This window comes from Ips typographus, linkage group LG6 (assembly GCF_016097725.1).
Source record: "Ips typographus isolate SLU linkage group LG6, UJ_Ityp_2.0, whole genome shotgun sequence".
NCBI classification, from domain to species: domain Eukaryota; kingdom Metazoa; phylum Arthropoda; class Insecta; order Coleoptera; family Curculionidae; genus Ips; species Ips typographus.
The window spans coordinates 6,886,321-6,901,767 of record NC_138427.1 but is presented as its reverse complement, the minus strand read 5'-3'; the positions used below and the strand labels follow the sequence as shown (position 1 = coordinate 6,901,767).

The 15,447-nt window shown below is 33.6% G+C and overlaps 3 protein-coding genes and 1 long non-coding RNA gene across 4 annotated transcripts; 2 read left to right on the top strand and 2 right to left on the bottom strand.

Moving 5' to 3' along the window:
• Positions 1-662: 662 nt before the first annotated feature.
• LOC145730536 (uncharacterized) lies at positions 663-2,033 on the bottom strand. Its single transcript, XM_081981776.1, has 6 exons — positions 1,833-2,033; positions 1,595-1,773; positions 1,351-1,536; positions 1,120-1,261; positions 883-1,067; positions 663-829 (listed from the first exon to the last, which is right to left on the bottom strand). Exons 1-6 carry the CDS (start codon positions 1,868-1,870, stop codon positions 696-698), a joined length of 864 nt encoding a protein of 287 aa, XP_081837902.1. The 5' UTR covers positions 1,871-2,033; the 3' UTR covers positions 663-695.
• A 480-nt stretch (positions 2,034-2,513) lies between these two features.
• Sfmbt (Scm-related gene containing four mbt domains) lies at positions 2,514-15,103 on the top strand. The gene is made up of 18 exons (XM_081981763.1): positions 2,514-2,700; positions 4,517-4,728; positions 4,784-5,027; positions 5,084-5,303; positions 5,362-5,722; positions 5,782-5,948; positions 7,284-7,470; positions 7,536-7,665; positions 7,724-7,858; positions 7,914-8,017; positions 8,108-8,293; positions 8,351-8,507; positions 8,566-8,663; positions 8,723-8,858; positions 8,912-9,045; positions 10,411-10,575; positions 14,152-14,365; positions 14,427-15,103. Exons 1-17 carry the CDS (start codon positions 2,694-2,696, stop codon positions 14,329-14,331), a joined length of 2,823 nt encoding a protein of 940 aa, XP_081837889.1. The 5' UTR covers positions 2,514-2,693; the 3' UTR covers positions 14,332-14,365; positions 14,427-15,103.
• LOC145730537 (uncharacterized) lies at positions 10,703-11,919 on the bottom strand. Its single transcript, XM_081981777.1, has 3 exons — positions 11,771-11,919; positions 11,380-11,686; positions 10,703-11,324 (listed from the first exon to the last, which is right to left on the bottom strand). The coding sequence occupies exons 1-3, from the start codon at positions 11,816-11,818 to the stop codon at positions 10,870-10,872; spliced, it is 810 nt and encodes a 269-aa protein (XP_081837903.1). The 5' UTR covers positions 11,819-11,919; the 3' UTR covers positions 10,703-10,869.
• On the top strand, positions 12,076-12,823 carry LOC145730539 (uncharacterized). Its single transcript, XR_014178641.1, has 2 exons — positions 12,076-12,608; positions 12,672-12,823. It is a non-coding gene; the product is annotated as an uncharacterized LOC145730539 (long non-coding RNA).
• Positions 15,104-15,447: the final 344 nt, after the last annotated feature.

The following is a 15,447-nucleotide window of genomic DNA, read 5'->3' as shown; positions in this document are numbered from 1 at the left end:
TACAACGCAAAGCATGGTGTAAACTAACCGAAAAATGTAAAAATAACAGTATTACATATATTTAAATTAAACCATAAGCACTTTTTGGAATTGCAATATCTTGGAAACGTGGTGAGCTATAGAAAGGCGATTTGAGCGCAATTTTTATGGAAGACGGTTTATTTTGCAATATTTTACTGCGATTCATGATATTTTGTAGTATTTGACTGTTATTTTTTTTGAGTACAGGCAGACCATAAAAATTTAAAAAATCTTCGTATAAGTTACATGGAAAAATCGTAAAAATCATATTAAAATTTTAGATTAGAATGGTTAGGTAGATCGCAAAAAAATTGGTATGTCAGAGGAGAATAGACTGCAGTTTTCAATGCTCAAATACAAAACGTAGTGACCCATTAAAAAAAATTGACTAAACATTTGAAAATCCCCTAAACTGTATTTACAGTTGTCATTGTCCTTTGCTTGAATTTGGCTAATTTATTATAAGTAAATAACGCTGATACAGAAAAAACATATTTTTTTCCGCCATAGATTTCCAAATTAAAAGTAGATCAATACACATAAATTGAGGAGAAATCTAAATACACAAAGGTATAATTTTTTAAATTGTAAACTTGGTGATCATGTAGAACTTTTCAATCAAAACAAAGTAAAACAACAGGTAATTTCAAAAACCTTTATTCTATCTTTCATTCTTACTTATTGCCTCCTGATGTTAACAAATTAATTAAAGCAGTTTTCTCTTTTTCTTTCTTTTTTACTATATCAATACACCTACTCCTCCAAGTACTCTTCCTGAGTTTAATAGGGCGACTTCCTACGTAACGGCCTGAAACAGTTAAAAATTAGCTTAAGTATTTTTGAAAATTTTAATTCACTTACCATTCATTTCCTTCATGGCCTTTGTAAAGTCAGCAGGTTCCTTGAAACTCACAAAACCATAACCTTTGCTTTTATTGGTTCTTTTATCCCTGATGACTTTGGCTCTTTGAAATGAAGGAAATTTGTTGAAGGTTCTGGTGAGCAGTTCATCAGTCACATCATTACCAAGATCACCACAGAAAATCCTGTAAAGTTTCTTTTAGTTTATTAAATTTGAATTGCTACATTAGATTTTACCTAAAATCATCATCAGACCAGTCAGCCAGAGAAGTATCTTCCCAAGTTTGCCCTCCTGCTATTCTCATAAGTTTTCTGTTTTTGGGTCCTTTTCTTTTGTAGTCTTCTGGACCAAATGACTGTAAAGCACTACTGGCCTTACCTGTAACATTAATCACACAGTATTAGTGGAAATAACCAGTTTAATTGAACTAAGGTTAGTGAGGATTACATTCAAGTTTAAGTAAATACCTTGTGATATAGCCAATTCTGCACTGACTTTTTCATTTTTAAGTTTTTTTAATTTCTTCTCTACTTCACTCTGCAAAGCTAGAAAGTCAACTTGTTGCTGCGATGCTGCAGAGTGGCTTGGGGTAGCAGCTTGAGTAGGGGCTGGTTGTGGAGCTAGTTGGACTGCCTTCTGTTGTTGTACTGCACCTAAAACAATTCAGAGTCTCAATCACCATGTCACAAAAATTGCAAAAAATAGACTTACTGTGATATATGGTGGGTTTGGCAGATACCACAGCTGCAGCAGCTGAAATTACTTTCTTGCCTATCTGATGTGGGATCAGCATTGGGGGCTGGGGAGGTGGAGGAATATTGCCAAAGCCTGGTATAAATGTTGGTCCTATTCCATACCCATTTACCTGCCCTGAAATTTCTGCCTCAAATCTACAATTATTAAATAGTTTTGTTTATTTATGGGCTTAGGGAATCAGAATCAAGGCTACCTGCTCATTTCATCTTCCATTTGCCTAAATCTATCCATTTTGTAAAACTTGCTTAAACGCGCTCTTCTCGTTAAGGATAATCCAATTACACTTAATAAATAATATTATCTACTTTGAATATTTCTAGAACACTTTCTAGAATTCCTTTTTCTTTGATTATTTACATTCACCCTTCAGCATGCATTAAAAAATAAACTAATTGACGCTTTGACTGCTTGACGTTTGACAAACATTCGACGTTTGCCAGTTATACAAAAACTCAAATTTTATATCTTTCAACATTCAAACCTAAAGGAATAAGAATGGCAAAAACAATCATATTATAATAAGAAACTCATATTAAATGCCAAAATAATAAATAAGAATACCTAGATTTTCAATTTTGCAAAACAAAAATTACGCGTATTTTGTGTTGCCTAAGCTAAGAACGTTATGACATTAACCGACCGGCAGCGTGCCAACATTACAATACAAAATGTCGCCAAGTTATAGGCTGGTAATTGCATAAAATAGTAATTTACACCACAATGTCGGTATTTAAAAACTGAACAAAACAAATTTAAGCTCTTAATGCACGTGTATTGTCTTTGATTAAAGTATATTAGCTTCTACAACTTAAATCGGTTATCTAGGGAGTTTGTTCGCAATGTTGCCGCCATTAGTTTGTTTTTTGATTAGACGTTTGACATAAATTTCCCCAACCGCAGGCTGTTTGCAACACAGGAAAAAAAGCAAGGAAATTTCAATTGTATCAAACAAGGCAAATTTTGCCTACAATGGCAATAAACCGCTAATATTTCCTTAGATTGTATTAAATGTGATTTCTAATGAAGATCTGGAAAGTTATACGAAACAACCAACATGAATGGTAAGACATTTTCTAGTTTGCAGCGCAATACAAGCTTTTTGTTCCCGATCTACCCTTTGGTTTTATTGCTTGTATTAAACTTGAATTGCTCCTTTTTGTTAGAATCTCATTGTTTCTGCCTTTAATTTATTTTCAGGGAACGGTTGCAGCTTTTTTTATGTAGGTTTTATTGCTTACATCTTAAAATATTAGTTCATTTTAGTTTTTTACAACTTTCAAGATTACTTTGCAAAACACTAATATCTAAAGTGATCAATATTAATTAATAGTTTGTTCAGAATGTAGTCATACTGTCTGTTAGTCTGCACTTGAAATAGTATTATTTAGAATTAACATATACTACCTACTACTATACATTAGGTTGTGAACCACATGTATGCAGGTTGATTGATTATACTATTATTACAGAAAAACTGCAAATTAAAGTCATTAATAACTAGCCAGTCTTGTGTGCTACATTACATTCTTGCCTTTTTTATAATAAGGGCTTTCATACTAAACCCTCTAAATTTCTACATTTGATAATTCAAGTTTTGTGATTGAGACAAGTAGTAAGTACCTCAGTAAGTACTGAGTACAAATAAACACACACAAACAGTTTGGAGTTATTGCTGAGTCCTTTTCCACTCTTGGATTGAGTGCAATTTGACATTTTATCCTACATTGTAACAATTTCAAATAACAATTTGTAATAGCAGTTCTGCTAATTATATAACATGTGCTAATTGAGGTACCAATACTGCCAATTTTCTTGAGTAAGTGTGGTAAGGCCCTGCTCAAGATGCTTCAAATAATAAAAAAAAACTGTTAATTTTTTCAGCAATAACAAATAAACATTGTTCTGTGTCATATATTTCAATAATTTTTTTTATAATAAAGTAGTATGTAATTTTACATGGAGAAAGTATAAAATAAGCTTGTAGTTTGATTTTGTAACAGGATTTTCTATAGTTAGATGAAAAATCCTCATTGATCAAATTTTAAAATGGTAATTTTACCAACTCTGTAGCCGCTACCATTTTTGATTTGTGACACCCAGTATAGTTGTTGCTTTGAAGACAAAGGTTTATTATATCGTGTTGAGTATCTTATTTTTAAGTAATTGAATTTTTTTATCTTAAACCTTTGTGGGTAGTAACCCTATACCCTGTGCCTCTGACAGCAACTCTTTAGAATTATTTTAAATTTGGCAGTTAAGGGCATGTGGCTACATCATTTAAAAAAGTTTAAATTTAGTAATGCAGTTGCATTAACTATTACAATTTAGCAGTTTGCTATTTTGCCATCATCAACACTTATAAATTTCCTTGCCTCATATACCATGCAGAAGTGACAAAGAAAAATCCCATTTTTTTTATTGCCAGTAAGTTAAAATACTTGTCTCTAAAATGTGTTTGTCAGTGTTGGAAAAAGTCCTTTGTCGAATTTTCTTTCCTAGTTGTTGCTAACAATTAAAATAATTAAAACCAAAATGTTGGCTCAACCTCAAAGTCTTTGGCCTTTGGCAACATGTTTAATTAGTCTAGCAGCTGTTAGCAAACTAAGTAAAAGTAAACTGGCTCCACAAGAACTGAAATTTATGTTGGTTTCGGCTACATTACTGTGATACTACTGCTTGAGTTTAAGATATTAACTGTTCTGTAAATTCACACAGTCACTTTAATATATCTTGGTCAATATGTCAGCCATATCACTCTGCAAATGTAAATTAAGATATTTCTGGAAAATGTTGCTTAAACTTGAATGCAAATATAGCTGTTGTTTTCAATTATCATTTTATTTAAATTGGGTTTATAATACCTAAGGTAATTTCCAGTTTATAACCCAATGTCTACTATGAACGAAATGGGTATGGTTTGGATGGGGTCTCAACAAGGTGCTAGTGATGTGCCTTTAGGACTCATTCCTCCAGATCCCAATGACATGCTGTTGGAACAGCATGAAAATATGTATTATACTCCATCACATCATAGCATGTCCAGTCAGTCGATTGATGATATGCATAGTACAATGCAAAGTTCTCATATGGTATGACAGTTTGGTAGCTAAACTAGTTGAGTGTTTTCATGGTGTTTTAAAATAGGACACTGGAGAGAGTTATGACATGATGCATTTTATTGATATGAAAAATGAAAGCAATGATTCCAGTTACTTGGATGATGGCAATTCATCACCTGTGTATATGATAACCACTGCCACTCAAACTATACCATGTCCCACTAGGAAAATTAAACCTGTAAAACATCCAGGCTTAGTGCTTAAAACTCCAATTGCTTATCAAAGCAATACTGATCCTTCAGTGATACCAATACAAAAAGATGGGATAGGTTAGTGTGTTTATAAGCTACTAAAAGACTTGGGAAGTATTGACTTTTGGTTGTAGCTGTATGCGAAAAATGCGGAGCTATTGGAGTGAAACATGCATTTTACACTAGAGAAAGAAGGTTTTGCTCAATGGCGTGTGCAAGAGGGTACAATGGTCTAATATCTGAACCTCTTCCGCAATCAAATCCGGATACCCCAGATTCAAAACATCATTACGCAAAGTATAAATTTTCAATGAAATACGAAGAGGATTTCACGGATTGCTACATTGATCCAAGGTCTTTTTACATTGAACTAAGAGTTTTTGTGCGTAATGCTAAAATTGTTTATGTCCAGATTACCACAGTTAGAAAAACTGCCACACGTAGTGGACGACACTGTTCCTCTAGTGCGTAGAAAACCATCAGAGCTAGCAAATTCCTTTAGTTGGGATTCCCAACTTAGCGATAGGTACTTTGTGGCCGCTCCGGTAACGTGTTTCAAACACGCACCCATGGCTGATATTTGGGAAAACGTTATGGTCGGAATGAAGGTGGAGGTGGAAAATACCGATTGCGATAACGTGTCGGATGCATTTCCCGACTCATTTTGGGTCGCGACAGTCATGCGGATAGTTGGATATAAAGCTCAGTTACGGTATGAGGGATTTGGAGCTAATGACTCTAAAGATTTCTGGGTTAGTTTGTGTTCAAATCAGGTATGTTCACAGTTCAAATTTCCAGTCAACTTCTAGTTGCGGGGTTTTGATGATTGTAGGTTCATCCAGTTGGTTGGTGTGCCACTAGAGGAAAACCGTTAATACCTCCTAAAACTATAGAAAATAAGTACAGTGACTGGAAGGATTTTTTACGTAAACGCCTTACTGGAGCTAGGACTCTGCCCTCAAACTATAGCAATAAAGCAATTGAAAGCCTTAAATCCAGGTAAGGAATTATGTTCTTTGTTATGTTGGGATACAGTTTCTATTGGTAAGGTTTTTTATAATGAAAAGTTTCAGCTTAAACAAATAGTGTTTTTATTAAAATATTTAGGTAGTTGTGTGTATCTGATGATAAGCAGTGTGTTTTATTCAGTATTTATTGCAATATCAAAAGGTGGATAAGCAATATGGTTAACTATAACTAGGTTACAAATCCTTAGTCGTTTTTGAATTACGTAATATTTATATTATTAAATTTATGTCAGTTAGGTATCATTGTCCAGTAATATGTAAACTCAGTTCAGACTGTTGTGTCACATAGCTTATCTCATTTCACTAGACAAAGATTGAGACTATTTCCATAGGTAAAAAATAACTTGCTTGATTCAAGTTCCCACAATCCTCTAAAGCCCTTTTGAAAGTTCCAGAGTCATCTAAATGCTACTGAAAACCTTCCAAGACCGTTTTGAGTGTACCAACGTCTTAAAAAGTGCCAGGGCCCTCTAAAAACGTCTTAGACCTTCCCGTAACGGTTTTAAATTGCTAGAGGCTTTTAGAACCATTTTGCAAGTGTTAATAACCTCTAAATGAACTTCCAAAATCCTTTTCAAGTGTCTTAAACCTTCCCCTAACTGTTTTAAATTTGCAGGGGCCTCTAAGACCATTTTGACAGACAATTGCAACTTTTTAAAAAATGTCAGAGAGTTCTACAGGTGTTTTAAACTTTTCTAGAATTGTTTTAAGTTTGCCAGAGGTCTCTAGAACAGTTTGAAAGTGTCAGAGGCCTCTAAATGCTACTGAAAACCTGCTAAAAAGTGCCAAAGTGTTGTAAAACTTACCGTAACTGTTTTAAATTGCCAGAAGTCATAGTGGTCATTGTAGCTCCTGCCTTAAGATATATCCTAAAATTATAATCATTTTGACAATCAATCCGTATCACATTCTTAATCATCGACATACGTTTTTTGCTGATAAGATTGATGAATAGAAATAAATAGAAAAAAAAAATAACAAAAAATCAGTGTGATGTTTATCATTATTTTTCTTCTTGATATACACCTACTCAATGTAATTAATATTAAATATTTTACATTTTATCTTCACACAAGTGTCAGATTGAAACATACACGTGTATCTAAGTTTTTGCTTATACTAAATGCATTTCTTGTGTCTATGACCGTATCTTAGTTTATTTTGATTTTTTTTTTGTATAAGTGGTGTTTGATCGCCATTAAATAGCTAGAGGATATCACTTATCATATGATCAATATAAAATTATTATAATGAAGGAAATAAACATTTTCACCTGAAAATTAGTAACGTAAAACGTTGTTTCTAGATTTGATGTCGGTCTTTACTTAGAAGTAGTTGACAAAAACCACATATCTCAAGTGAAAGTGGCCGTAGTCCATAGAATAGTGGGCAAAAGACTTAATGTTAAATACTTTGATTCTGCACCGGACGACGCCGGATTCTGGTGCCACGAAGACTCTCCGCTTTTACATCCAGTGGGTTGGGCTAAAAAAGTGCGTCAAACCACTGCAGGTTAATTTGTTTCAAAGACTTATCGGTTTTTTGTCCATTTATATAGATTGGTCATCACTTGGTTGCGCCTGTTAACTACATCGATCGGATTACTCGAGGCATTTTTGAGGATGAGGACGCTACTGAAGATCTGTTTAACCCTATTCAAGTTGGTTCTGTCGATTATAATAATTCCGGTACTGTAATAAAACTTTAACAATAACACAAGAGGGATTACACTGGGTTTTTGTGCAGGGTTTTCTGTTGGAATGAAATTGGAAGCTATAGATCCGCTAAATCTTTCTGCAATTTGCGTTGCTACTGTAATGGACGTATTGAACTATGGATATATTATGATTAGGATAGACAGTTACGACTTGGATCTGGGGGGTAATAATGAACGTTTTTTGTGAATTTAATTTTTGCTGAGCGGTTTAATCTTTAGGTGCGGATTGGTTTTGTTATCACGTCAAGTCGCCGTGTATATTTCCGGTAGGATTTTGCAGTAAACATAACATCCCTTTGACACCTCCTAAAGGATACGATCAGGTAAAAATGTGTTTCAGTGACCACTATAAAGTAAACATTGTGTCTTTGTTAAGGTTTAACAGTTTTAGTGGTTTAACATGACATTTTCAGGCAACATTCGACTGGAACACGTATCTACTCGAAACAGGAAAAGTTCCTGCTGATCCCTTATTGTTCAATACTTATGTGCCATTACACGGATTCGTTCCAGGTATGAAGATTGAAGCGGCCGATTTAATGGATCCTCGACTAGTCTGCATTGCCACAGTAGGAAAAGTGGTCGGTAGACTACTGAAGGTAATGTTTAAACAACAAAGTAATTTGCAGTAAGGTGATGTTTTATGCGAATTTTAGGTTCATTTCGATGGATGGGAAGATGAGTTTGATCAATGGCTTGACTGTGAAAGTTCAGATATTTATCCAGTAGGTTGGTGTCAAAGTGTGGGTCATAAATTGGAAGGACCACCCGTTCAAAATAAACCCAACCCACCAGTGGTTAAAAGTCCCAAAGGTACATTTTCAGGCAACATTTAGCGCCAATCTATATTTTATTCTTTTTGTATTCACAGTAAAACGTAAAAGTCGTAAAAAGAAAAATAAGGAAAGCTCAAAGAACAGCTCGTTCGGTAGTAATTCTTCCGTGTCCCTATCAAGTAAAGCTCTTAAGGTAAATGTGTCCCGACGCGTTTATTTTACGATTATTTGAAAATATGGTAAAATTTTCAGACTGAATCTCAGGAGGTCTCTGAAATTGATCAGCTGGATAATGACGAAGGTGGTCAAGAAGACTATGCCGACGACCAGTCGGTCAGTGCGGACGTAAAGAGTGAGATTAGCGAAGATCAGGCCGGCCCGGAAGCTGGTAAAATGTTTTTTAAACAGTATATTAGCTAAAAATGAATTGGTGAATGTTAGGTGAAGAACCAGCAGGTCCTGACCAGAGTTTGCCAATCTCCAGTTGTGAATCTCCCGCGGTTGTTGGTAGTAGCACTGTCAAGGTTAATAGTGAACCGCCTGAACCTCCTCCTGAGCGAAAACCCTCCGCACATGTAAGTGATTTCGTTTTTATTTTACTTCATTAATAATCTTATTTCACCAGGTAGTGTGTGACATTTTTTTGGTTTTCAATCAAACCAGTAAATGTTTTAGTTATGTTTAAAACCTTGTCATTTCAAAACCAAATAAGGAAATTTAATCGGGTTCTAAAGCAGGATTTACACCGCGGTTTGATGTCAAAGAAATTCATGAATTTATTCATGAAGCTGCTTCAAGGACAAATTTTACCAGTGTAAAACAAAATTTTATGTCAAATTTACCTTCAAATAATTTTACTTAAAATTTTTCACCAAATAGGACAGGTTCTATTTTCATCCAACTTATTTGATCAAACTTGCCGTTTTGCGTAATGCTAACTGCCAACAGATAAAAACGAAAAGTAAAGTGAGGTTAAAATCAGAGACTGACTATTAGTATTCAGTTCCAGTGTGTTTTGTTGTGTGGTGTGGACTAGTGGACACTTGAACTGTAACTGTAAACGTGTGTTTTGAACCAGAAAAATAAGAAAACAAAGTAGGAATAATCTTCTTGGTTGGCCAAACTGTTTTCATTGACAGCTTTGACATAAAAGTTTGATAGGTGTAAAACGAAATCACATTATGCTTCAAGAAATTCATGAATTTATTTGATGCATAAAATTTGATCAAATAAATGTGTCCAATTTCTTTGAAGTAAAACTTTTGGTGTAAAACCTGCTTAACGGTACTGGGGCTTGATTTATTGGGTTTTGGCTGACAAAAAAGCTACATTTTCAAGTAGTCCTCAATAAAGCAATATTTTTTATTTTGTTTTAACTTAGGAAAGGTTAGGAAACTTAGGGTGTTTTAACTTTAATTCAATATCTGGTTAGTTTTTGGATGTTTCCCAATTAACCTCGTGTCTCAAGGAATACAGATTTATTCCAAAATTAGGACATTGCTGTGCCCAATTTCGAAATAAGCCATGTTATCTGGCATTCCAAATCGAGCGTAGGTATGTTTATCTATTGTGAGAACTAACTTAACAAATTGGTTCTTTGTAACAGGGTGTCTCACCCATTAAAAATATGAAAAAATAAGTGTACTACAGAACAAAACAGAATTTGGTTAGGATCTTTCTTGATAACACCTAAAGAAAGTAATAATAATTTTATGATTTTTTGGGGTTCCTTGGTAATTTAGCCCATTACTTCGCCATTACTGCATGAAAATGGTTTTGGTCATTCAGCATTTCTGCACGGATCAGTTTTCCAGAAGCTGTCCAACATGACATGAGTCTGAATGAAAAAAATAGACAAAATGTGAACTCTCCAATTTTTCTACCAGCTACACTTTTGAATATTTCCTAGTTTTAGTTTATTATAAAATGTTTTATTTCAGGTGTCGAGTAATACAAGCCCTAAACTAATACCTAGATTAATAGACAACGCCAATTTGTCTTTAGACTCGGGCGAATTGTGTCCTGACGAGTGGAATGTGTTTGATGTTGCTCAATTTTTGAGAGTTAACGACTGTGCCAACTACTGTGATGCATTTAGCAAACAGGTAAGGACACTAATTGATTTTGTCTTACTCAGTTACCTTAGTTTTTTGCTAGTGTGTGTTAGCACTTCAATTTATCACCGTGTAATGTGTCTCAAGGTCTTAAATTAGATATTACATAAACGACTGATAAAACAGTAATAATCATTGTTTAATCACGTATCAATATTATTAAGTAATTTACAAGTTGTCTTCTAAAACGAAGATAACGTTAATCATTACAACTAAAATAAATCTACGCTATTCGATCTAGGCTATTGGTCCAGTCTTTCTCTCTGTTTGGTATTTTAAGTTGGTTTATGGGCTGTAACCTTTGTCAGAAGCACAAGGCAAGAAAGTATTGTCGTAGGCTGTTTGCGCGGTGTTATTAAAATCTTGTAAGTTTAGTTCTCGGTAGTAATTGACAGCTGTTTCGAATTTTCCAACCAAACTTGCAACCTCGGTGGAGGTGTCATTGAAATTATCAGCAAACTCCTTTATGATGACGATATCGTCTATGACTGACACTACGGCGAGACAGGCGTAAAATGGTAGAAAACTAGTAAAGTTGAAAGGACAGGTGTAAATCCTTTCTCTGATAGTATAGCTTTTGGCTAGGTTTTCTTGAGCTGGCTCGATGTAGCTAACTCTTGTCAAGTTAGTAAAAATATTAAGCATGACTTCCAGAGTGCCGTTTATCGCGTCGATTGAACTTTGAGCTTGACCATGGACTAGCTGAATCGCTGGAGATACGCAATCACTTATGTCGATGTCTGTGGAAAACATATTTTTGACAATGACACTTATGGATTAGTTAATATAACTAACCTTGACCGAACGCCTTATGTCTGTCATCTTCAAACATTCTAAAGAAATTATTCTGCAGGTTATTTATTTCCAATACGTTTTGTTGCGCCCCAAGAGTGGCCAGGGTTTTTGCCACTAGTTCTCCGATTTCCACAGCACTCTGTATGGCGTACAAAGCCACTTTCTGCACCTCTTCTACTACAGATTCCAGGTTAAGGATGTATTGGTTGTAGTCCACAGAGGAGTCGTCTTCAGTTAGTAACAAACCAAGTTCAGTCAGGATTGTGTTTTGAGCTTCAATTCTCCGAAGTGCTATTTGGGGCAAAGCCTGCAAGTTGACAAACATATTAAGTAAACTATATATTAGTTTGTCTGTGGTAACGCATATGTGCAAGTTGAGGGAAAAACTTACCTGAATGGCAAACGCCAAAGCGAATATTACCAAAATTTTGCAAAACATGTTGAATGGTTATCACTGATTGGCGACTGTGATCAGCTCTAAAGCAATCAGCTTAATATACTCTTAAAGAACTCGTGCACCGAAAATGTACCGACTTCAACATTTTTTGCGAATTTTCGAGAGGTATGTTTATAGCGTAAGTGGTTAATCTTTAATTACGACGTAGGCAGTATAGGAAGTGCATACTAACCTTAGTTTGTTGAGAGCCTATTACTTTTTAAAGTGTCAGATAAACAACAAAAAATTGAAATTATTATTTTTTGCTACTTTCTTGCCGGCAGTGTCATAGTCTGAAGAGACTATATTTCATGGGTTTAATACAAATAGTATTTTCTAAAATCATTTTCTTAACTTAGTACTCTAAATTAGAAGCTCTTCATCAAAGAATAAATTTGAATGTTATTCTTATAGCTGTTTTAGGAATTTCCTATTTGATATGATAATTGTACTTTGTTTACAATGCCTCGTCGACACTTTTAGATTGTGGTATGTAGCTGATAATAATGCTGTTACCTAGCTTACTAATTTTGTGATTGTTTGCACAGTGATACTGTGCGTTGGCCGGTAGTTATTTATAGAAGTAGTGAGTGCGCAGTGTTCCAGGTCATTGCAAAAGTTTAGAGTGACCGTTGTAATGAAAATTAAGATTTTTTGTTTAATTACTAGTTGTTTTTTTTTTTTGACTATTTTCAAGTCAGTACTGCATTTCAATATTCAGCTAACAAATTTTTAGTTATTTTTTTGCTTTAAAGATCACGAACAATTGTTATTCATCCACTTTCACTGTCAGGCAAGTGAACTGCAAAGGTATCATTTGCATATCCTACAATAATGTTATACTGTTTTTGTATAGTTACAATGCGAGTTTTGGAAAGCCGGAACTTCTACATTGGAATAAAGGAAAACATCATAAATTTTGATATTTTAGACGTCGAAACCAAACAGGAACAAATTAACTATTACAACTCTTTTGATGTAATTTTATTAAATACGTCCTTCTGGTAATTGACTATTTTAACTGATTCTATGAAATATTTAATCATTTTATTTTCGAATTCTGCTAAAAGGAAACCTGACATTTCAATTGCAGACTACCAAAACAAACTTTCGTTGCTAATTCCATGTAACAACCTTTGTACACGAATAAAATTAAGTTGCTTCCACAGCTTTAAAGTAGCAAAAACAGACAGTTTGTTGAATTTTAAATACTTTGTCTTTTGAAAATGCTTTCCCTGTAATTGAAGCTGTCTTTCTGCGTAATAAAACTAAAACAACCCCCTCGAGAGCTGTTATTTTGCATGTTTTATGAGGGGACGTCACTTGTTAGTTTTTAGTTAAGTCTAAATTTTTGCTTGCAATGTTAAAGTACACGGAAAGATAGAATGCACAATATAGGTATTTGAAGTATTTAGTATACCTGTATAATTGCATTGAACTGTTGAAATTGCTGACGCAAATAGAGAGGGAGAGATAAATGTGATTGAGAATGTATTGTTTTTAATAATAGTCGTAGTACCTTTCATTTTATATGAATAATCTAATTACAACTTTTATAGTTGCGTTTACATCTGAACTACAATTGTCTTAATTTTATTTTAGCTTCATTTTTTAATTACGTTACGCAATTTATACTTAATTCCGATAGGTATCAAAAATGATTGTTTTATCTTCTTTGCACACTTCAGGAATTATTAAAGCTTTCCTTAGTGCAAATGTACTCAATACTCGGTTTTTTGCTTTCGTACGTTGGTCTAGGCAAATTGCGCACGTAATTTGATTTACGCGACAGTTGTAAATTAATTATAAAACATTCATATACGGCAGCACGAGTAGACGTTTTTTTTGTGAATATTAGTTAACATTATACAAATTATCTCTAATTATATTTCCTGTTGTGAAATGTGTTAGCAACTAAGGATTTAGCAGTGAATCGTAGTTAGATATACATATATTTTTCTTGAATGAAACCTAAGAATGAATGGAAAGTACCACAACGAACTCAAAAATCAAATAATCATATTTTAGGTTAATGCTGTTTTGATTTGTCTAAGTGTTCTTGTAAGTAGATAGTCAAATTAAGGTCTTATTTTTTGCACAAATACTACAACTTATATCTCTTTATTTTTAATAGAATTTATTTTCTAAAAATGATGGTAAGGTTGTCGAAACACTGTATATTAAAACCTCATCAATGTTAGATCATAGGATCTAACTTCTATAGATTTTAACAAATCGCAGTAATATAAAACTTTTAGAACGTTTGTACGCACAAATATAATCAATATTATTATGAAATCGTCTGGAATATCATCAAACACACGTTTCTGTTTTAGAAAATAACTGGAAAAACCATGCTGACCCTTAACAAAGAAGACATCTTGGAGTACACAGGCGGTAAAGTGGGTCCCAGTCTGAAAATCTACGATTTAATCCAACAACTGAAAATCAAAGTAAAGCCAGCCCATCTGCGTCACATGAACATTAAAGCCAATATCAAAAAACTGTCCTTATAGTGCCTCTCTTAGTCATAAAGTATTATCTAGTTAGGTATAGTAGTTCAGACATAACTCATTAATAATTAAAAAATAACAAATGTTTTATATTTCAGATAGACGTTGAATTAACCGTTCAAGCTAAGCTTGAAGTTAATACGCTTAGGAAACTTATGGTCTTCTTATGACAGTTACAGTGTAAGATGTTTAGTTTACCATTTTCTTTAATTGCATTGCCTATATGAGAATTTTCATCAGGCAATCGTAAGAATGTATTTTTGCCTGTTTTCGAGTTTTACATGAGTTTTGCCTTTAAACTGTTATAAAAAGATATTTACCTCTTAATACTATGCAAAAAAACAGTATTTATATTGTATATAGAAGTATTTTAGGGATGTCCTCAGAGGCTCCCTGGTTGATGATGAGTAAGTATTTAATGGTAAGCTTTTTTAAACTTTTTGGATAGTAATCCAAAAATCAAAGCATTTGATTGATCTGTTTCTCTTTATTTGCCCTCACTTTTAATCCTTTGAGTTTATTATTTTAATTTCTCAATCACCAAATTTAAAACTATTTTGCCTTATACAACATTGCCAATTTGGTAGCCCTGTAAATATGTTTTACTACACGGTCTGTAACACTTAGAAATTGCTTTGTTTATTTATTATTCTCTCTAGTGACATTAAGGTGTAGTTTTTGAAGTTTTCTATTTTTTATCAAGGTTTTTCCGATCGACCAGTTTGATTTTACAACGTTTAAGGTAATTCAAAATAAAACTATATAAAATATTGTATTTTTGCCTCTTGATTTTAACCTTGTGCTAGTGTATAAGTGAAATGAAATCTTAACAATTGAATTTAATTAATCAATGAAATTTTGGCACTTACAAGATTTTTAAAGTCATTCGTGAATACCCTAAATTCAAATATTAAGGTTGGAAGATTTTATAGCTTTGTTACACAAGGTAGATTAAAAGTAGCTGCCTAAGATCTAAAAAGTGTCCATTGGACAAAAAGTCCAACTCCAGCAGTTCAAAAATTTAAATGTTGATCTAGTTTATGTTCCTTATATACCTAGAATTATTCGAATTTTCAGCTAATTTAGAGGTGTTTTCTATGGTAATGTAATTATCACATA